Raw genomic sequence first — 23,664 nt, forward strand, 5'->3', positions numbered from 1 at the left:
TGTTCGTTTGATGTTGTTGTATAGTTGTTACTGTGTACCATATGGACTGTGTACAGTCTCCATAGTACATCAAGCATGAATACATGTTAGCATTATATAGCTTAACCAAGAGACATGATTTTTGTCTTGGCTACATGCAATGTCCTGTGCAGTATTTTGTAGTGGCTACATCATTCTCTACAGATGAACTTTCTAGAATCATGATATGTGCGCCTATTGTTTCTTTTATGTGCAGTATGACGTCTCATTATCATTCGATTTCTACCAATGTGAGTGCATGTGTTCTCAATAATAAGTGTGTGCCTTCCCAGCTCATACTGCACAGTCCATGGCTCAATGACTTGCTCATACAAACAGAAGAAAAAAGACAACAAAACTAATAGACATCACTTAAAGCCAGTTTTGGGATTCAAAGAAATTAACAACCGGTTTTAAGTGTACAAAAAGATATACCCAAAAGTAGTTTAATACTCAAATAAGAACAATAAAAGAGGTACACAAAACTAGATTATGTTATAAGAAAGAGTTTTGTGCCGTACTGCTTTTACCCCCCTTCACACTGTGCCATGCTGATTTTGCCCCTCTTCACACTGTGCCATGCTGATTTTGCCCCTCTTCACACTGTGCCATGCTGATTTTGCCCCTCTTCACACTGTGCCATGCTGCTTTTGCCCCTCTTCACACTCTGCCATGCTACTTTTGCCCCTCTTCACACTCTGCCATGCTACTTTTGCCCCTCTTCACACTGTGCCATGCTGCTTTTGCCCCCCTTCACAGTCTGCCATGCTGCTTTTGCCCCTCTTCACACTCTGCCATGCTGCTTTTGCCCCTCAAAGCACTCTGCCATGCTGACTTTGCGCCCCCTTGCTTCCGTTCCTTCACTTACTTTTTCTATCAGCTTCTTTCTTCTGTTTTCTTCTCTTCTTGTCTTCTTGCTTGCCGATTCCTCTCTGCGCCGCTCCTCACTGAATGTCGGGCGTGATGACGTCACGCCCGACATTCAGTGCAGACGGAGCAGAGAGGAGAAGTGCCGATGCTGCGAACAGATGAGTATTTTTTTTTAAAAAAAAAAACCCTGCTCCCCCCACCAACGAAGAGGGTGGACTCAGTCTGTAGTAAACGGTTCGCTGAACTGAGCCTAAAATTAGGTATTGTTCTGACGAACCGGTGAGAACCTGCTGATTCCCACCACTACTTAAAGCCACTTCTCGTTGTCCCTATTAATGCTACACTAGACTTTTAGCATCTACTCTACAGTCTTCAGTAGGGCCGCCAAGAGAAATTTCGGGTGTGACACAGTTGCATACTATAGATATTCATCCAAACAAGAAGGTCAGATGTGCTTATATCTGTGCGATGTATAAATAATACTTGCAAGACATCGCCCACAGAACATGCATATAACATGTTAGATGTTAAACAGTTAAGGATTTTCCAAGTGAAAAGTAGTAACTTAAACCTCAGACTGAGATTTCAGTAGTCTCTGATCAAACAGCATGCCATATTCACCTTGTTAAACTTAATAGAGGGGAAGGGAGATGTTTTTCTTGAAATTCTTAGTTTTATTGTTTCATTAAATTTGTATCATCATCCCCTCGTGTGTATATATATATACCTTTATTTAATATATAATGAAAAGTCCTTCCAATACAAATTGTACACAAAACACAGCTATGCAATCTCTGATCTAAACCCCATATTTATAAAGTTTGAAAAAACTGTAAAAAATAGTAAATGTTTGCTGGTGCTTGTTAATAATATCACGCATAGAGACATGATCACTAACTATTTTTGTGTGGAGACTACAAGGATCATTGTTGACTAATTGTATAAGGGAGAGACTGTCAGGGACTGTATAAAGATAGAGTTATCATTTTATTTGTAATTTAACATTTTTGATACATTATGAAAAACCCCTTATCTTGAAAACCCAAGGATTCTGGCTATCAAACTTCAGACCCATACTTCAAACCAGACATTTACAAGTGCATTCTCCTGAGCTATCCTGTGCCCTGTGCTCATTTGAATACCTGCAGATTTACTAAAGTTTTTCCCCCGATACAATTTGGCTTCTCTTTAGTTCACCGGCTTACTGCCAGTTCACAGTAGTTTACACTAATCTGCTTTGTAAGTGGACCAACCTAATATATACATATCATAGGAGGATTGCAAATGCCTCAGTCTTTATCATTTGCTGTATACTGCCACACATAATGATGCAAACTACATGCACCAAATAATGCAGAATTAAATTACTAGGTAATATTGCCCCGACCTGGTATATTTTGTTTTAAAAAATGCAAACACACTGTCCATATATGTTTGAGTGGAGAACAGATTTTTTTATATAGACTGCGTGAAGATGACAGATCATGTTTATTTTTTCTGTTCTCAAAGTTTGTTATAATATGAAAAAGTAAAAGAGCAACAATGGGAGTACTTTCACTTTCTAAGGGGGCACACTCACTTTCAATTTTTTCAGAACTATTATACCTTTAAAATATGTAATACTGTACTTTTGGCTTTTATAAAATGCTTATTTTTTAGATAATTGTACTCTTTTTAGTAATAATCCAACGGGGCATTTGTTTTAATAACATCTTGTGACTATTGATCTGTTTGTCTTTTTTTAATACGAATTTACACCATATTGTAGAGGTCTTTAAGAATTTGTACGTGTGCATTTTGTAGTATATGCTTTTAATGTTCATTTCGCAAGATGTTTTACATGTATGTAATGTCATTCTTCATTGATGTGTTTCTTTTTTGTTATTATTTTCTGCTTTGTTTTTTTTTCCTTTGTTTATTTATCATTTCATCTCAGGCAGCCCAGAAAATTGGAAAGATCTAGCAGCCAGAAACAGAACAAGAAATGCACTGTTTCTGAAGTAGAAAGGTAGGAGAGATTTCAATGCATATTTAGACAATGTAAGAGAGACATGGCAAGTATACAACTATTAGAGGTAAATGGTCTGCTGTATATTTCAGACAGAGACTTAAGATGTAGACAGACAGTTTTCAGCTATCCTTGACCACTTGCATTTTCAAAACAGAATTTAGGGTAAAAATCAAATATCTTTATGACAGTTATGAACACCCGCTCCAAACTCATATATTCTCCACCAAGAGTTAATTTGCTGCCAATCCCCCCCCCAAAAAAAAATATGAATGTTTTATCAATGGAATACATGATAATGACATACAAACTTTTTAGAAAGGAAATGTACATATAATGTGAATGTTAACTTAAATTATTCTTAAGAAATGGCTAATTTTTATTTGCAGTAATGTCCGTGAAGACAGGAATGACAAGTCATTTATTTTCTAGAATGAAGACATCTGTTGAGGTTTTTTTTGAAGGGTTTCTGAAGACTTGAATAGCTGGTACAGTGTAGTTTTCTTTTCTGACAGCAATAGCAATAGATTAGGTATAGCTTGTAAATATCACCAGCTATTGAACCCTATTGTGGCCATGAATCCAAACAATTTCACATTATCATGTTTAACCTTACATATGCTCTTTCTTCCATGAAGATAGTTATTCTTCTACTGCCAAATCTTAGAAATTTAACCTTCATGTAATGTTATTTTCTGTATGTTTCTTTCATTGTCAGAAGGTTATCCCTCATTGCCATTCCTATATCAAATTGTAATTTATTATTTTACAAATTTTACAAATTTTGTTTGTTGTACTTTCATGCTCTAGATGTCATTTCATGTTCATTTTTAACCTTCTGACTTTCTGGGATTGGCCATATGTTCCTCCTCCCTTCTACTCCTATCCATTGCCCCATTAGAATGTCCCCACGGCCCTCTCCTACCCCTCCTTATTTATTTATGTTTTTTTACCTTTTCTTTACATTTATTTTGTTATTCTGATCGTAGTCCGATATTCAGTTTGGTATGGCAGGTTTTGTGATGTTTACAGTAGCCACTGTTTTCTTTCCTTTTCGTATGTCATCCTTCATAGTATTGTGTTCATCATTCTACCAAGTTTTTTATGTTCTTTTTATGTTTGTCATGTGCTGATCATCAAATAAAATAAAATAAATATTTTGAATAACATATATCGGCACATCTAAAAACATGCATAGCTTTGCCTGGTTGTCTGAATTGAGATTACAAGTCCTACATCTGTACTCCATAGGAACCCGAGGTGCAGTGCCATGTTTAAGACCCCTACCGTATGCCTTACTTTTTTGCTCATATTAATAAGTTATTTAACTGTTCATTTGACTGCCATTTTATTTTACAACTTGGGTACGTAAGGGGCACAGAGGCTGTGTTTTGTACATATCCCTTGTCTGTCAATTAAATAGTTTTTTAATTGAATAGTTTCCTGTACAAACAAATGTGTGTCAATCTTTTTAGTTCTCCTGATTTAAGGGCACAAACAGATTCTCATTTAAAATTCTGAGATAAACCTACCATGGACTACATGTAAAAAAAATCAGACTGTTTGCTGTCCAGAAGCACTCTATGAAGGAAATGCCTCCCTTTTACTTGTTTAAATATAAGGATTGCACATTGACCACTTTGGTTTTGTGCTTTTGCTCTGCTCTAAGAATAAAAGGACTTGTAAATTCCTATTTATTCCTATAGACTGCCCGTGCCATGCTCTGTTCAAGAAAAACTATGTTGGGTGACGGCAATGCCACTGGCAGTACAAATATTGTACCAACATAAATTAACCCTAGCACCTTTATAAACCTATTTTTTTCATTTCCACTGACAATATGCCATATATACATGGAAACCCACAATCCTCCCTTGCGTAAATGTTTGCTTGTCAAAAATGATAATGGGTTCCACTGGCAGAAAAGTGGCATCACATTTCCTGACAGCAGCAAAGTGTCTCCTAGGTAAGATTTGGAAAAAAACAACTTAGTGCTTAAAAACTATATCTGCCAGGGTCAATCATCTTCACCATAACCTATATATTTATTCAGTGTACCCATAACCATGTACAATGAAAGGGGAATTACCTTTCATACACCTATACTATACATAGCACTGCTTCCCCTCAATATGGCAAATTCTAACTTATGCCCTCCCCCAGCACCTATTCTAGTAATATTATTTCAAAGCTCACTGAAAACTCCTATAGCAACTTGCCCAAATGCATCACCTCTATTTCCATCCTCTCCTTCCCCTTGTCAAGACCCTCAGACAAACAATGAGTAAAATTCATGGATGTTAGTTTACTTGATTCTTTAAAAACATGGTCTATATTAATGTATTAATTTTCTGCAGTGATTTCTTACATATTGTCCTGTTAATGGGAAGAAGGTGTTTATAAAGTTTTTCCACTTTAATGTTTAACTTTTAGTGAACACAGGTCCATCACATTTGTTCTAGAGTAATGTGCATTGTTTTTGTTTAGTTGCACAAATTCGTATCTCACACCTCTTATTTATAACAGTGCAATTTTAAGCTGTTGCTTTTAATTTAATAATGTAACAAGTTGTATTTGTAAACATCTGAAACGTGTTAAGCTGGGTACACACCTATGTAATTATTGTGCAAATCACATGATAAATGACCGTTTGGTCAGATATTGCAAGTATGTGTACACTTCCACTATTATGTTTTATTGTACCTAAACACATTGCATTGTTCCATTTGGTTTTAAAAACTTCCTAAAAATCGCAATCAACAATGGAATGATGTTGGGCAAATTTGGAAGTGTGTACACAATCAGGACTAGTCCAACACTTCTGTGTATCTGTCCAACAACTCTGTATATCTGTAGTGTGTACAGTTTTGCAATCTTTTATGCAGATGGTTATGAGAGATGCAGATCTCAGATCTGCGGTAAATGGTGAAGGTGTGTACGCATAAATCGGGATGTTCAGTCGTTGGTAAAATCTTTAGAGGAATTACATCTGAAGTATTTTCCAACCGACGTGTTAACTACAATCTATTTTACTAGCGACTAAAGGTCTGATCACTCAGACGATTCATGTGTACACACTGATATGATTTACCTTCAGATCTGTGCTCTTCATCTGGTCCTCTAGTCGTTTAGAGAATGACAGCACAATAGTCACTCATTCATTAATTTCTGTCACACTGATTAAATCTGCCTTGTTATAGCCATCCACATGTCCATATGAATTTTATTATTATTGTTTGTTCTGAAACAAAATATTCAGTTTCAGAACAAACAAACAAACTATTCCATCTACAGCATTCTCTACATTTAGACACCAGGACATGTTCATTGCCGGCATCGGCTGAAAAGATCATAGGGTAAATTTATCAATCTGCGGGTTTGAAAAGTGGAGATGTTGCCTATAGCAACCAATCAGATTCTAGTCATCATTTATTTAGTACATGCTACAAAATTATAGCTAGAATCTGTTTGGTTGCTATAGGCAACATTTTCACTTTTTCAAACCTGCAGTTTAGTAAATATACCCCCATGACTCTGTAAAACTCTATGGAGATCGTGATCGTAACTGCATACACACTACATGATTGGAAGGTGATTGGAACGTGATTATTAAACAGTATGACCAACCAAATGAAATGACAATCAGCACTTTGGAACAATTGTTGTTCATCGTGTGAGCATATTAACGCAATATGTGGCTGAGCAGTGATTTGTCACAATAAGCGGCTATATAACCTCTAGTGTGTAACTAGCCTAAGGGTCCGCTTTATATGTATTTTTTTTATTTGTTTGCCATTGTAGCAGATATGAATATACTGTGCTCATTTTGTATTACAGAGTTTTTATTTTTATCAGTTTGTTGTAACTAATATAAGTAGTATCTGAGAAGTTTTATATATGGGCAGATATCAGGGTCATGTTAAAGGGAACGATCGTCAAACAATTTCTGTGCTTAAATGTGCCTTCTATGACAAGGTATATATGCTAGACACAGACTATTTTATCCTTCTGTTCAGACTATGAGCAAACTTAGTTTTGTCTGCCCTTTCGGTTATATTTTAGGACCTTTCCAGAACTGACTACACTCCCACTTGTAATGCCCTTCACTCAGTGATGCCACACACGTTGCTTGCCATTCAGCAACAAAATCAAGTTATCTGCGGTTAAAGTGCATGGATTATGAGGAAAATAAAGCAAACAATGGAAGTGTTCTAAATGAGTTTTGCAAACAAAATTAAATGCACCAACATCCTCATAGAAAATAGATGAACCTATGCACACAGTGCATAGTGCACTATGTTGAAAAACCAATCTGGGGTGCACAGTAGGGACAAATGGAACATATGTATACTGTAACCAATACTGTAATCTCTAATACAAATTATTCCGCTTTAATGTATGTTTGTTGCAATATTTCAAACAGGAAATATGGAAAACATCTGACTTCATCTGAATGCTTCAACCACTGTTTGAGTCCATGAAGTAAAGTGCACTTAAGTGTAAAGCATTCTGTTCTCTTTTTCTTAAATAACTTGTTTTTTGTGACTTTACAGAAACCATCAACTAGGAAGTCAATCATCCACGGTGGACTCTTCATTTAGTCGAAGAGGAAGGCAGCTTCCACAGGTTCCTGTAAGAAGCAACAGTGTAGAAAAAGGTAGCCCAAGTGACTAGTCACACTTGCAAAGAGTGTTTTGTGTATTTGTTTGTTTAATTAGTTTTGAAGTGACGTGGATTGGTGGATTATTAATGTACTTGCTGTGTTTTTTTACCATTAAGTGATAATTTCATTCTAAGTGTAAATTGTCATGTAATATTTGATGTCAATCTTTACATTTGAGTACTGTTTATGGCATTAATATTTGATATAGTATTTGACTCTACTGGCCAATATATTGTTAGCATGTTCTATACCATGGGTAATCCATGATATTAATACAGAAGCAAATCAATTTTAAGTAGTTATATCATATAACATTTAAGTTTGTAGTATCTGAATTCTTATGTAAAGGAAGTGATACTGTGCACTGGTGAAATTGGAATTTGTTTCCCTGTTAGCATTGTATGTATATGTCATCTCTGAACAAATTTACAAATGTTTTGAACTTTTTGGTGAAGTGGTATGTTGTGCAATTTTCAAAGCAATAGTGTTTTGACAATTTTAAGTATGATAGGTCATATATTGAATGTATGAATGTTATAAGAAAACATAGGTTGTGGGTGTAATGGGTAGAAAAATCTACAATAATTGTTAAATTGAAAGCATTGTAAAAGTGTTATGAACTACTGATCACTGCTGAAACTTCAAATCCGATGATGAGATATGTATATGTTTTCTGGGGCAGCTCTACGATATTTTTCAGTGCATTCTTAGTGTGGACAGTATGTGTTTATGAAAGGTATGCGCGTTACATTTTTTTTTATAGAAGATTTGTTAACCAGCTGATATATGCAAATTAAGCATATGTACCACTTATATTTTCAATGGCCTATAGGAAAATAAGACAGTTGTATATTATCTCTCGGGTGTGCTAACTCTTGGCTAAAGTGAGTGTGGAAAAGAAAATATTTTGTATTAGGAATCTGTCACAATTTTTAAATGCTTTTGCATTAAGAACATGAAGATATAGAAGCAAACGATAACATTGGTCATTGTTAGTAAAGGGAGTGCGTCATAAAACACACGTCTAAGAAATAGCCTGCTTCTCTTTGCTGAATGACTCTGTGAACAGACACATTAAATTGTAAGCAACTCTTTATCCTGGTTTAAAAACTACACAATAATGTATACTTCTTCCAGGAGCTAGTATTCTAAAACTTTCTTTAAACAATTTAAAATATTTACATGTTTTAACATTCAGAATGTTCAATCTTAATATATATATATATATATATATATATATATATATATATATATATATATATAAAAATATTTATTTTTTTACATAAGAGAGGATATTTTGTATGTTTTACTTTTGATTAACGGTCTGTGATCTTATGGTAATTTCAGTCATGTCTGGTGTCCAATATCATACAATTTAATATATTTAGTGTTTGTATGCAACCTGTGATTGTTATTCTTGTCATGTCATGCCACATTTTGGAACCCTGTATGTTTAGCTCTCTGGAAATATTTTACAATAGGATTACAGAGAGATCTAATAAATAAGATCATTCCTAGAGACCTTTCTTTGGTTTCTCTTCACCAGTCAACTCTATTTTCGTAGGCAATATGCCAGTTTTATTTTAATGCCTTTAGGAAGTACGGGGGGAAGATATGAAGATATGTAAAGAGGGTCCAAAAGAAGAGGTTTCCTTTTCAAAATGCTACAGATACATATACAATACAGTTAGTACAGTTACAGTAAAGTTAGCGCTGAAATCAATTCATCATCATCATCAACATTTATTTATATAGCGCCAGCAAATTCTGTAGCGCTTACAGAATTCATAAATAAATGTTTTGTTTTAGTGCATTTTATTTGGTGTTTTATGCTTTTAGATGGACTTTAAGTAAAAAGGTAGTACCATTTATTTCAATCATAAATATGTTGAAGTGGATTTTTGGAAATAAATAATAATTTGGTTGGCAAGACAGTAAATATGCATTTAACACTCATTTGCCTCATTTAAATAGATTAACCATACACAGCCTCTGATACAATTATCTTATGGTTCTGGAAAATAGGACATGGCTCTTACTGTCAGTGTAGTTATGGACTGCTCAATTATACTTACCTTGTGCACAGATCAATTTGATTTTAAATACATTTTCAGTAGTACAGGTATGGAACCTGTTATCTGGAAATTCATTATCCAGAGAGTTACAGAAAGCAAAAAAAAAGAGAATTATAGTTGCTGGTAATTTTGGCATAAACAAAATTGTATTTTCCTACAGATCCTTAGAGGAGCACTGCTAAACAATTAAATGAAGAGGGGAATGCTAGTGAATATAGTTTACATTCTTGGATATCCTGAAAATATTATATTTGAATTTTAGAACAACATTTTGTTCATTTAGTAAGCACTGCGTGATTGGTGAATTGGTAATTGTGTTTCTGCTAAATTGTAGTTTCTTCCTATGAATATTGTAGAATGCTGTAACAATTGACACTCTACATAATGTCTGACACTGTAAGTGTATCAGAGTTTGTATGCACTATACATACAGTATTTGAACCAGAAATATTAGATGTAGCTAACTCCATTTTGGAAGTGTATAGCACTGATTGCAAAATGTACCCTGTTTTTACCCCAATGTGTTGCACTTAAATAAAAAAAAAGATGTGTTCCAGTATGTTAAAGAAGAAAGCCATATTTGTCTTACAACAAACAAGGTGTAGTTGTATTGCATTATGCTAGCATTTTAAAATATATTAATTATGTGGGTTAACATAGTAATTCCATCCCTAACTTGTGTATCAGAATCAGAGTACAAAGGTGATCTGACATAGATTAAACAGTTCAAAGCATTAGGCATAATTCAGTTGTGTTTGGTGTGTCTTTGTGTATTAATCAACCAATCTGCAGTTTGTACAGTTCATATCTGTTGCATAATCAACTTCCCAGTGATGCTCCAGCTCTTAAGTTTTCTCTTCAATGTTTACTGTCTGTAGAGAATCAAACAACCAACACCTTGGACAAATTTAGTCAAGTGTAAGACACTTGTTATATTAAGTATATGATTTAGCTTAATAATAAATAAGCTTTCATATATACTAATGTTCAAATGCATATATATACTTGCTCTTTAACAATGTATAGATGAATCACAACTCTGGACTAACAATGTTTTATGTTTAGTTTGTTATTTGGTTGTTGAGCATTTTGCTATTTTTGAATTGATGTCATTTATGTGTCTATTATAAAGCTAGCAGTAATTTCTCATTCCTTATTATCTTTTATTTTATTATCTTGTAGACAAACCATTAACATGAAGATAGCAGATAGAGTGTGTGTTGAGTTTATTCATATTAACTAATATTTGTTTATCAAACGGACAACAGAAAGCTAATTTGAAAAAAAAACAATCTGTATGATTTACAAACATGCCTTTCTCATTGATTAGATCTTTTCCCCATTCTGAATGGCTGAAAAGCTTCTCTATCAAAATAGCAAAATGCAATATTGATTCCTGACCTTGGTATCAGTGTATGGGAAGGGGCCATATGACACTTGTGACAATAGTGGTCACTGTCAGCTACTCAAGTTTCACATATCATTTTGATCCCTCTCGCAATTGGCATAGTAGGATACTGACACTTAGCTGAGTGAGAGAGGACAGCAGAAGTAGACTGAGTATAGGGGGGTGATGACTAACTTGCTGGTCTTATGGGTTTTTGTTTTTTTCTTTTATTTGTTTTTAAAAGCTGTACATATAAATTATCAGTAAAACAATTTACTTTTATAAATAGCATCTTTATAGTAGAAATTTTTTACAATATAGTTTTCTTTAGGTTGCTTAAAATATTATTTTCAAAGCAAGATGAAATTTGTTTCGATTTCAGTTGTTATCTATATATTTACTTTAAATGTGTCAAAATTCTATATATGACAATTTAATTAATCATTTGAAGTTGAAACTGTCTTAACATATTGAAATATTTTAAATGAAACTGTGTAGCATTCTATTATGCTAGACCTAGCAATTAAAGCAGTTATCTAATTTATAACCCTGTGCTTCCATTTCTAATCAAGAGGCAATTCTATTTAATAGCCATAATATAAATACATTATGCTAGTAATACTATAATACGATAGATCATTCTGTTATCTTCATGTATAAGCTGCTTTATAAGAATCTTCTTAACAATTTCACACTTGGCACTCGGTTAGTTTAAACATTATTTCAAGCATCCCCAGCCCTACAGTTTACTTTTTATTTGTCTAATGTCAATTTAAAATAATATTAAACTCTGTTAACAACTTAAAATTTATTTTTGGGTAGAGTTCACACAGTGATGATAAACTATGAAGTCCTACTTACCTTGGGTGAGGCATTCCTGTGTTCTGGTGGGTACTCTGAAGACTCCAATTATTGCTCTGTACTCTGTGCTGAAGACATTGTGGGTACCTACTGGGTCAGGGGAAAGCCATTCCAGGTTATTTAAACCTATTAGTTTATAAAACTTAGCAGTCCCCATCTAAAATTATATTTAATTTCTGAGCAGAGCTCTTTAAGAATTAAATGTACAGTGTAAACAAAAAATGTACCACAACTTAGCTACTATAAACTTGTTACTAAGCTTGCTGGTAGAGTGTACCATTTATAGTACACTACCATTGTTGTGTCTCTGACTCTCCTGCCCGTCTTTTTCATGTGTGATGTTCCCCACCCATATGTTTATGGGCGTAGCGCATATTGGCAGGAACAGGTATGACATCAATGAAGGCATGATCTATTGTCGTTTGGAAGGGACTCGGGCCCATGATGGCCTAAAAGAGCAGGCAATGTGGGAAGATACAGACAGCTCAATAAGTTTGCTCATGGTCTGTACTGAGAGATAGTATAACCTATGTCTCACATATACTTTCCTCTGTTCTGTGTACAATTAAGCAAAATATATGCATGAGATTATGGTGCTTTTTAAGCGACCAACAACATAGAGGATGTGTATCAGTACACATATACCTCTCACATCCTGTGTAGCAGTAATAGCCAATGTATAGTTTCCTTTAATTACACATGTTCATTTCTATATGATCCCCTTTTGGAACTATTCCTGATTTCTTAGAATTAGATGCTGTGTACAATATTAATGTGTGCATTTTAGATTACAATTAGAAAAAAGAATGAATGCTCTGCAGACCACTTTACATGTTAATAATCCAAAAGTTTGGCAATTATCAATAAACAAAATGACACTGTCAAAGAAAAACATTGAGGTTATCGTGGGTACAAGACTTATACTTTGTCGATGTGTGCGCCTTGCTGACATTGCTACAGATTATGGGGTTATTACAGTATGTCTTGTTACGAAGTAGTAGAGAGAGGTAAAATGGTTCACAGTAATTGCCTTGTAATATTCCTGTTGTTATACTACATGGTACAAACAAAACAATTGTTTTTATTAAATCATGCTGGTAAAATTTATGGACATCTTATAGAAAATCAAATACAGTTACTTTTTTTTATTATATTTTCATTCTTGTATTATATAGTTATTAACTTTCATTTTGTTTTATTATTTTACAATAGTGCCATCATTCTACTATAGTTAATACAACTTTAGAATGTTAGAAAAGAGTATTAAAAGAAATAATTTTGAACAATATATTTGATAGTATCATATTTATGTCTGTGCATGTCATGTTACAATGATTTAGCATGCCCTTAGCTCATTTCTTGTTGATGCTGTTTTATAAAATCCGTGTTTAAATTGTGTCATTTTGCAAATTGTTCTTAGCGAATAGAATTTGTTACAATTTAATTACAGTTTTGTTCTATATAAGTCTAAATCCAGGCAAAGTTTAATAAGAGCGGAACATTGCATTAATGTAAATTAAACAGAGCACCAAAAGATGACACAAATTACTGCAGCATTTTGAAAAACCGTCAGTTTGACAGAGTATTTTTGTATCACATTTCACTTCTAATATGTTTAAAAGGAAAACTACAACTAAATTGAAATATGTTTAATATGAGGCATGCACAAATGAGCATTCAGAAATCATTTGCCTTCTAAAAAATTACGATAGCTGAAAATTAATTTTTGTTTGTTATTAGACCTGTGATGAAGGAAGTGCATATCTTCACTTGCTCTTTAAGTAGACATAGCTTAATTTTTATAATTGCTGTGTATGTTATTTTATTTATTGTAGTTTTCCTTTATTTTACATTCCCTATGTTTAATACTTGTATCACATTACTCCGTTTTCTTCCTCAGAACATATTGTATTATGTTTCTCATTTGTCTTTTGTAGCACATACTTGTCTAATGTATACTCTGCTGATTTCTTTCTTTTGTTTCTCATCATACTATGCATTAAATCATTGAAGAACCAGATGGTTATAATTCATCTTCGACAGGTAAATATGAATCACTACTGAATTCCTTCATGTTCAGCTAGTTGTTGTTCATTGATCAGACTCAATTAAAGAGCTCTGTGTTCAATATATTAGGCAAAACAACTTACTTGTATTCAGGGGCAATATTTGAGTATTGGTGGTAGCAATTGTATTCAAAAAGTACATGTCATTTCCAAAGCGCAAAAGTGCGATCTCCACAGTCCAAATTTTATGAAACCTGCATGAAGTTTGCAAGCCTAAATGAAGGCAGCTACAGGTTTGCAAAATTCCCATGTTCTGCTAGGAGAATATGGGTGGATCAGGGGCATTTATAAGTAAATCTAGGCTAGGCAGACTCATTTTACATCAAAATACAAATAATGTGCTTGTAATGGACTACAAGTGACACATGTATTAAAGACCATCATGATTTCCCCTGACTTATGATTAATTTAAGATGATAAAAGAAGTTGAACTGAACATTGATTTATTTATACAGGCAAAATATGGACAAAGTAAGTCCCGACCCATACAAAACACACATCATCTCACACAAAACACTCCCTGTTCCGCACAACCAAACAATGACAATGCCCCATCCAGTTTCCCATAAGACCCACCAACTTTGGGGACTAGCAAATCGGGACAGTTGGGAATGCCGGTGTTTTAGGTGGAAAAATATGAAAATGTTAAATTAGTGAAGGGATGGTCATAAAGTGAAGTAAGCTGGATTTGAAGTGATTTTTTTTACTCCAGCATGCAAATTACCTGCCAGTCCCACAAAAGTCCATGCAGTTTGTACTATTTCCAAAAAATGAAGTTTGGACATGTCCAGCTTAAGTACACAATTAGGCGCCTTTGCTCATAATGAATTGTACTGCACATCTGCATATTTTGCAGTTCATATATGAGTATACGTACTTTAGGAAAAAATATTTTTTTTGGGCACCTTCTACTACCATTTTAGCTGTAGAAGAGACGAACACCCATTCAAAATATTTGATGGAAATCCCCTTCCCAAATCTAGTAGAATAACAGTGGTCCAAAGTCCGGGACTCCTTCAAAACAGGAGATAAACTTAGCGCCTCCATATTGGATCATTCCCCTATCACAGCTGATATCTCATGAAAGCAGTGGTTGGTGACTGCCATAGCTTCTATTGCTAGAACAGTATAGCAGTAGACCAGTGTACTGCAGTATTCAACTGTTGGACTAATAATATGATTGACCTATCTGAAAAGACTATCTATTTTTATCTGTTTGATAATAAACCTATCCACTTATAGTAGTCCAGAACCATGTAGAAAACATGTAACCTTTATCCAAGTATGTACCCTGTGACTAGTTCTTCAAATATCAGACCCATGTACTGAGCATCTCGGATGTTGTGCTTTAAGTACTCTCTGTTCAGCCTAAATGTCTAGACCTTGTTGTTATGAGCATTTTGTCGCTATCCAATAAGGATTGTCGAATCTCAATTTGTGTTTCCAACGCACAAATATTTATTCTCAAAAGGTAGCAGAATAATTCAAGCCAAATAATAGTAAGCACAGCTGTTACTTATCGCAGGCGCTCTGGATCCAGTGAACAGTCATTCAGTCCTGAAGTCTGTGGTCTAGGTGACTGAACACTACATGAGAGCTACTGCTTATATGCAAACAGAGATACAGTGAAACAATGTAGGTGGTATAGCTTGCTTCTATTGGTCCAGGCATCAGGAGGGTCCAGGGGGTTACACATCATAGGCTGATTCAATCTAAGGAATCCAAAGGTGGGGGTCTCTCCAGGGGATGAGCTCTGTTCTTCCCACCAAACTGCTCTGTTCTTCCCGCCACACTGCTCTGTTCTTCCCGCCACACTCCTCTGTTCTTCCCGCCACACTCCAATTACAATCAGTCCATTTGCATTTGACAGTTAATAATCATATTAAAGGTTTATTCCCTGACATCAATAGCTAGAGTATGCAATGTGCGCTCTCTTCGCTGAATGCACCAAACAGCTGCTGATGTAAAGGGGATTACTATGATATTAGACATGACACATTTCTTCTAACCTGAACCATATGTATCACTAATATACATATAACTTATAATATTACACATAAACACTACTATATTTCGACATAAAATAAACTATGTGTTGCAACTACGATTAATGTGTACTATTTACAAATGTGTGTGTTGGTGCAAATGTATACTAAAGTGTAAAAACTGTTATTGCCACGTGTTGCGGCTGGATACGCCCTTCCACGCCGCAGCGTGCTCTACTAATAATTTTAGACAAAGACAATCAAGTTTGCTCAATATCAATTGTAATGACTATATCCAATTTGCTGACTTCGACATTGTAGACAAAGATTCGTAACAGCTAGTAATTTAAAATGAAGTACATTGATTAAGCGATTATTTAATTAAGAACAAAGGTAATTTATAAAACACCATGGTTTCTAATCCCTTTCTAAAATAAATCAGTTCAATCTATTGTGTATCATTGTTAGAATAGTACAGAGCTTAATTAACAATAATTGGCAACTTATTTGCTTAAAAATGAACAGTGAATATCCTGGAGGTTTAAATAAAACCTCAATGCATTTTTACATCTATAATACTAGCAGAAAGTAATCAAGTTAATATTTAAGAGCTTATGCATATTTTATATATAAATCACTTTTCTGCTGTAAAGAATGTATTAACTATTGGAATGCTAGGTAAAAAAAAATCTTCTGTGGTTAAAAACAAACCCTTATACTATATGTTTGTATATGACATTTTTATTTTAAATAGCATGTGTCAGTTACACTGCAATATTGGAAATGAGATCGGTATCAAATACCAAGAGTACACTAAAATTTAGTATATAAAATCATATTGCACTGCAGCATTTTGTATAAATATAACATTTGCCCAATAGAAAAATAAATATAAATAAAAATACATTTATATATATATATATATATATATATATATATATATATATATACATATATATATCATCCTTTTTTTAGCTAGATGCTTGCATCTGAATTTATAATAAATGTGACTGCTTGATAAAGTCACACACCCTCTATGTGCTATAAAAATCATCCAAAATTGCTGACCCTGGTGATTCCTTCCAGCTATCCTGCTTTCACAACAGGGTTACAATTTTTTCAAAGAGCTGAAGGCACTGCCAAAGTCTCCAAATCCTGCTTAATTTATAACAATTATAAGTGTATATATTTTATGATTTATATAGATTCAAAACCTTGTATTTGAGCGATCGTGTCTTTCTTTGATGTTTTCTACTAGCATGTATATCTCCATTTTTGTCAGTATTATTATTATTATCGTAGATTGGTAAAACATCACAGTGTCTTACAGCGTCATACATAAAACAGTGACATTCAAGGTAGAAAAAATAAATGCAGACCTGAAAACGGGTAAGGAAGAGTTTACCTTCTAAGTGGGAGAGGTCACAGCTGAAACAAGAGGTGCGAGTGTGGCTCAGAGTGGAGATTGGGACGGTTGTGAGAGTGCATTAGTGTGAATAATATAATTGGGGATAAGGGAAGATCTAATAAAGGGGTGGTAGGGAATTCTATAAATGGGGAGCAGCACGGGAGAGGTCTTATAGGGAGAGTGAGAGGTGGTTACCAGAGATGAGACAAGGCGCAGGTCAAAATTAGATCTAAGAGGACGGGAGGGAGAGTATTGTTATGAGATTTGAGATGTATAAAAGGATGGTGTTGTTGAGGGCTTTGTAGGTCAGGGTAAGTAACTTGAATTGGATTCTGGAGGACACAGGAAGCCAGTGTAGGGATTTGCAAAGTTGTGCGGCAGATGTGGAGCGGTGAGAGAGGAAGATCAGTCTTGCAACAGCATTTAGGATGGGATACATGGATACATGGGTTTCGGGAATGCAAGATAGCAGGAGGTTGCAGTAGTTTAGACAGGATTTGATGAGAGAATTGATAAGCGTTTTTGTAGCATGTTTGGTAAGAAAAGGGGCAATATTTTTAAGGTGGAGTTGAAAGGAGTGAGAGAGACAGTCTAGATGTGAGGAATAAAAAAGAGGGCACAATCAAGTTTAACACCAAGACAGAGTGGGCGTTGGGAGAGTGAGAAAATTTTGGTGTTGACAGTGAGAGAGATTTAAGGGGAGGTAGTGACTGGCCGGAGGAAAGATGTTAAGCCTGTGTCATACTGTAAACATCCCATTAGTAAAGTATTGATTCAAGAAGGGTCGTTGTGAACCAGAAACAAACCTTTAAACAAATGCTTCCATGCATATACATACATACACACCCAATTTCTGCTTCTGGGAAATGCCCCATACAAAAGCTTTAAGCTACCATTTGTGGTATTGTATTTCAAGATCAAAAAACATCACTTCAAAGTCCTATCTATATCACTTTGGACCATTCCTTTCTAATTCTCTCCTATTACTGCTTACAATTGTCATGAAAGTAAGAGGGCATTGGCACTTTGTTTAATTCATGTGTCCTATATTGTAAATTTTAATGTGTCTATTGGTATTTGTGCATTTAAAAATGCCCATGCCCATATGACGTGCATATGGATGGTATCAAAGGCATTCCATTGAAAGTATTGGTCAAATTCGAATTCCCTCAATTTCTAAAAGCTGGTATGCAGTCACACACCAAATTGTTAACACCACCCTAAAACATCACATGCATATCCCGTCCTGCAACAAAGAATCTAATTTTTTCAGGTACAATTAGAAAGTCATGCCAATATACACCTCAAAGAGAATCGGAAGGAATAAAATGTTGTACCTTTGTAGTCACTGCCATCTTGATGCGATGTAGCTCACCTGTAGAAACATGCACAAATGTGCAGTAATAGACGCAACTTTTTAAATGTCCCTTAAAGGGCTGTCATGTCAATATCATTGCCAAGAAGTGTCTGTAAGCCTTGGAGTGTAGCTTAAAAATCTCCCAAACTATTCTCTGTTTCAGGTAGGCAGTCACATTGAAGGAGATGTTTCATAAAAAGTTGAAGCACATATGTTGCAATTTATCATTGTATGACCTAAAGGTTGAAATGTGTGCGTAGTATGGAAGGAAATAAGTGCAAAAGATTAAATTAAATTATTGTAGCCTTAAATCAATTTAATATTATAGCTACTGATAGCTGAGTTAACTATAGAGTTTAAAGGGTAACTGCACCCAAGAATGGGTGATATTCCAAATGTTAAACATAAATGCAAAATATTACCTGTTTTCCGGTAATCTACCCAACCCAGCATGTTCTCTGAAGTCTGTCACATTCAGAGATGTTTGTGCTTACTCTAGCCTACAACATGCTGCCTGCATGATAAAAATCTGTCCTTGCTATAAGTGGGACCACAGCAGACATAAGGGATCCCTCCTCACTCCAGCAAGGTAGCCATTTTTTATGCTGGCACCAATATAATACAATAATATTGCCCCCTTAATGTAATGAAAAATAAAATTTGCTCCATAAGTTAATTATAAATTTATTTTCCCTCTTAATAATTAATGATTGCCCCCATAATTGTTATGTCAATGGTGCTTCCTCGTATGGTCTGGATATCAAGATAGCTGCAACCGCATGCAGTCTGAGCAATCTCACCTCTCGCAACCACCTATTTTTTCTTGGCCATTTGAATGGCGGTTTTGCAAACTCCAGCTTCGTAAATCCAGCTGTGTTCATCATTCTTCAAATCGGGATCATGATTTGTAAAGTGGTGGTTTTTAAAAATGTTAATGTTGGCCATTTTAATGGCAGTTTGGCCTTTTAGTAAAAAAACGGCCGAAGACTGTCAGTTTCATCCAAATGACTTTTCAAACTTATTTAATATATATCATGTGAAATGTCCAACTTTTGACTATATAGATTAGATACAACTTGAATAATTGCCAGTTTTTCAAGAGAGGTTGGCAAAAACATTAACAACACTTTTCTGAGCTTGGGAACATATACAAAAATGTGTGAGGTTCTCTTAAGTCTCATAATATGCTGAATACAATAAAAGTGGGGACCGTAATAAATATTTTCTATGTTGTTTATTAATCACACTTTAGACTTTTCAATTGTGCACAGTGGGACAATGGCTAATTTTCTGAATATTGCACCTAAAAATAGAGTGCATTATTTTTCTATTTATAAATCGCACCATTGACCAACCCTCCAAGTGATAATAAAACCTTCCACGCGATAAACACTTTTGCATGGTTAGTGGCAAATAACATTACTGTTACACCTTGTGTCAAGTGGTCAAATGTACCATTTGCCCCAAAGAACAGAACTTAATTTGTATTTTATTATGTTCACACCACTACATTTTGCATGTCATCTGCATTGAATACCTTTATGTCCTCTTCCCTCCTCCATGGCAGCCTTTACTATGGGTTTGCTTCTGTTTTGTTTAGATTGAGACAGGTCAAGCACAAATGCCCCTCAGTCAGTATATAAGCCACCTTTCCTTCCTCCGTGTCTTTTTCTGTCTCTAAGCTAGACAGTGAGTCTGGTCAGCTAGAGAGAGAAGTTTAATGTTTTTTTCTGTAGTGCAGGGCTACCTTGGTTTCTTCCCCCAAGACACCACTAAGGTCTAAGCTGAGGTAGGGTGGACGACCCAGGAATCGCTGCACACTCCAGGAGCAGCATTGTTTGATGTACTATAGGGTTTGAGAATTGTGACTTTGCATGCTGAAAACAGCTTCTGCGCCTTCACGTGCCAACTCATCAAAGGGCATAAAGATATGTAATTTCTACTCTAGACTCCTGTTCAGGAGAATGGCGCTCTAAAACTCTTCAGAAGTAGAGCCTCCTCATGTTTGTCAGTAAGATGGAGGCTAAGCACAATCCCAAAACGCTAAAGAATACCCTCTCCGGGTATGCTCATAATTAAGGGCTGTTTTATTTTGTGGATGGTTACTTGGTTAGTAATAGTGCTTCCATTTCCAGCACTGTTGTCAGGGCCAGGCTAGGACTAAAAACCAGCCCTGGCATTTAAAGCACACAGGCCCACCTCTATTCCAGATAATAATATTACAGTACTTTTTGCAAAGGTCATTGTTATACGGTGTGCCTTGAGATACAAATATATTACGTGCAGCTTGACTCTCTATTTGTAACATAAGGCTTACCATTATCAGCTAATGGTATGTACAGGACCAGCAAGTGAAATTTGGGAATTTTTGGGGACCCCTCCATAGATGAGTAGCAAATAAACTGTGTGCCGCCGTGGAGTGGCGACGCCGAAAAGGGCGTGACCACATTGTACTAGGGTGTCGTCAACATGGGGCATTGATACATATATTGTAATAAAACATTACATTTATCATGCCCTTCCAGCCACATTATGACATCCCCAACCAACTGTACTTATCTATGCTCCTGGTGCTGCTGACATCCATCAGGGTGGGATCTTCCTGTAGAGTTAGCAGGGAAGCTCTTTGTCTCAAGAGCTTACCAAATCTTCTGATACTTAGAGCTCCTCGACTTGCTCTGCAGGCTGTGACCTGTCCAAGGTCCGGGAACAGCTATCAGCTCCCTTCCTCTAACCAGAGCCCAGGGTATTTAAGACAGCAGGGCCCCTATTATGTAACATGGTTATCATTTTAGACAAATTTTAGACAAATACACATGCAATACTGTGTGCACTACTGTTGGATGCACACAGCTTTGTTTAAAGAAACACCTAGGCTGTTTATTCTGGATAATGTGGAATAATTACTTGAATGTATACTGTATTTCTATGGAAATGGGTGAAACTCCAATTTCTCCTGCAGCTCATGGTTCTCTCTTTGATGAATGCATTAGGAAAATAGGCTTTTTCTTGTGCATCAAATTATAAAATAATCCATAAAAAATGGACTCAAGTGGAGAAACAGTCTAATTTTAAGACGATTGAATGGATTGATCAATTTGCAAATGATGAAGCTCAAAATTGGAGTTTAATTCCAAAAGTAGACGCTGCTAAAGCTAGGATGTCTACTAGGACAGCTATTCAACTGGAGGATGGTGGTCCATTAACAGATGAACAGGGAAGCAGAAAGTTATTTGAAGAAAATTAATGTTTCAACTGGGACTACATTATGGCCAGGATTGGCTATAGCTTCAGTAGTCAGAGCTCTACAGCTGTGGGGTGAAAACCTCAATGTAGACATCCAGGCAAAGGTAAACAGACAAAATCTAGTTAAGCAAATCTAGTGTTGCAATCATGCTAAAAGGCATTGAATTCATATACTATTGTTTTTCATGCAAGATCTATGGCATCTATAGATATAGCAAGGAGAGCCATGTGGTTATAGGCAGTAGATGCCTATAAATAGTCTGGTTAATTGTTTACTATAGAATATGGAAAAGATTTGTTTCTTGTAGTAAGTCTAAAGTTAATCCAATTTCACTGATTATTCCACCTACCGTATCTTAGACTTCTTACAAGATGGACTTGCTAAAGGTTTTGCTTAACCAAACAGAAGTACAGGTGTTGAATCAAAGTATCCTGCTGGATACTAAATTAGCTCAGGAAGACCTCAATTTAGTCCTCAATATGCTAATGGATGACCCATTTGAACGGCAACAAAAAGTACTGATAAAATAGATGACGTTTAAAGTGCTATTCCTAGTGGTGTGACTTCTGCCAGGAGAGGTGGAGAATTTGCTTAATATGTATTCAGAGTGGTGTTGAATCCAATTCTGCTTTTCTACCAAAAGTAGCAATCTACATTACACATCAATCAAGAAGTAGTGTTACCAGCTTTTTTTCCACAACTTACAGATGAGAAAGAAAAGAAACCACATTCTCTAGATCTGTTTAGGGGCATTAATATATTCTTGTGTAGGACACAGGCATTCAGGAAAACAGAACTACTGTTTGTGATACCTGCAGGCTATCTGAAAGGATATGTTCCATCTAAACAAGCTGTGTCCAGATGGATCAGAGAAGTGATCATACACGTGGAGTGGCCAGCCACTACCTGAAGTACTGAAAGGCAAAGACGGCTCAGGCTTCTGCGTTGTGTTGTGTACAGCAGCAGCCTGGGGTATTCCCACCCAGGTTGTTTTTTATGCGTTTTTATATGTTTTGGAAAACAGGTTGGGAGTACTCAAAAGGTGTGGAGGAGAGGAAGGAGCTGGCTTATATACTCACTAAGGGGGTGGTTTGGTTTGTCCTGTCTCTAGCTTACTGCACAAAAGCAAACCCAAAATAAAGGCTACCAAAGGGTATTTTTTAGGAAAAATTTAACAATGAGATAATTCACATTTTTTAAATTGCCATAGATTGCCTTGTAACTAATATTGTTTTGAGAGGAGATTATCCTTTTGTTAGGAGCATTTTCTGTGCAGCATATTTCTGCCACATAATAGTTATTGCACTGGGTTCTTGTGTATCTTTTTCTTTTACCCTAACAAATGTAAGGTGTTTATGACAATGGATAAGCTCAAAACTAATATGAACCTTTTTCTCTGCCATAGGCCGCTTTTTAATGTCATGTTCCCACTTTCCACCGCTTCAATTCTTCTCAGCTCCAACCCCCACTGCATGACATATGTATAAAATAAATTCATAAAATAAAGTTACGTTATGGTCCACTCTAATGAGAAAACCTTTTATTATAACGCATATTTTATTTTAGGAATGTTATTTACAGCCATTCATATTACATATTTGGACAGCACTGTTAACTTAAAGTAGTCAATTAATTTTTTCGTTCTATACCCTTAAAACAAGGAAATAGAAAATGTAAACTTTATTTGTGAATTGTTGTTTGATAATTGTGAATTGTTAA

At 35.3% G+C, this 23,664-nt stretch overlaps 1 protein-coding gene across 12 annotated transcripts in view; it reads left to right on the top strand.

The window, feature by feature from the left end:
• RIMS1 (regulating synaptic membrane exocytosis 1) overlaps positions 1-23,664 on the top strand; it is a 244,091-nt gene that overhangs the window by 70,977 nt on the left and 149,450 nt on the right. For 4 of the 12 annotated variants that reach the window (XM_075202609.1, XM_075202603.1, XM_075202613.1 and 1 more), the window contains 2 exons: positions 2,825-2,896; positions 7,450-7,553. In XM_075202609.1, coding sequence (XP_075058710.1) covers positions 2,825-2,896; positions 7,450-7,553 — 176 coding nt within the window. Of the gene's footprint in view, positions 1-2,824; positions 2,897-7,449; positions 7,554-13,895; positions 13,926-23,664 lie in introns of all 12 variants that reach the window. The other 8 variants (XM_075202602.1, XM_075202605.1, XM_075202608.1 and 5 more) reach the window with 3 other exon arrangements.

This window comes from Mixophyes fleayi, chromosome 3 (assembly GCF_038048845.1).
Source record: "Mixophyes fleayi isolate aMixFle1 chromosome 3, aMixFle1.hap1, whole genome shotgun sequence".
In the NCBI taxonomy this organism is placed as follows: domain Eukaryota; kingdom Metazoa; phylum Chordata; class Amphibia; order Anura; family Limnodynastidae; genus Mixophyes; species Mixophyes fleayi.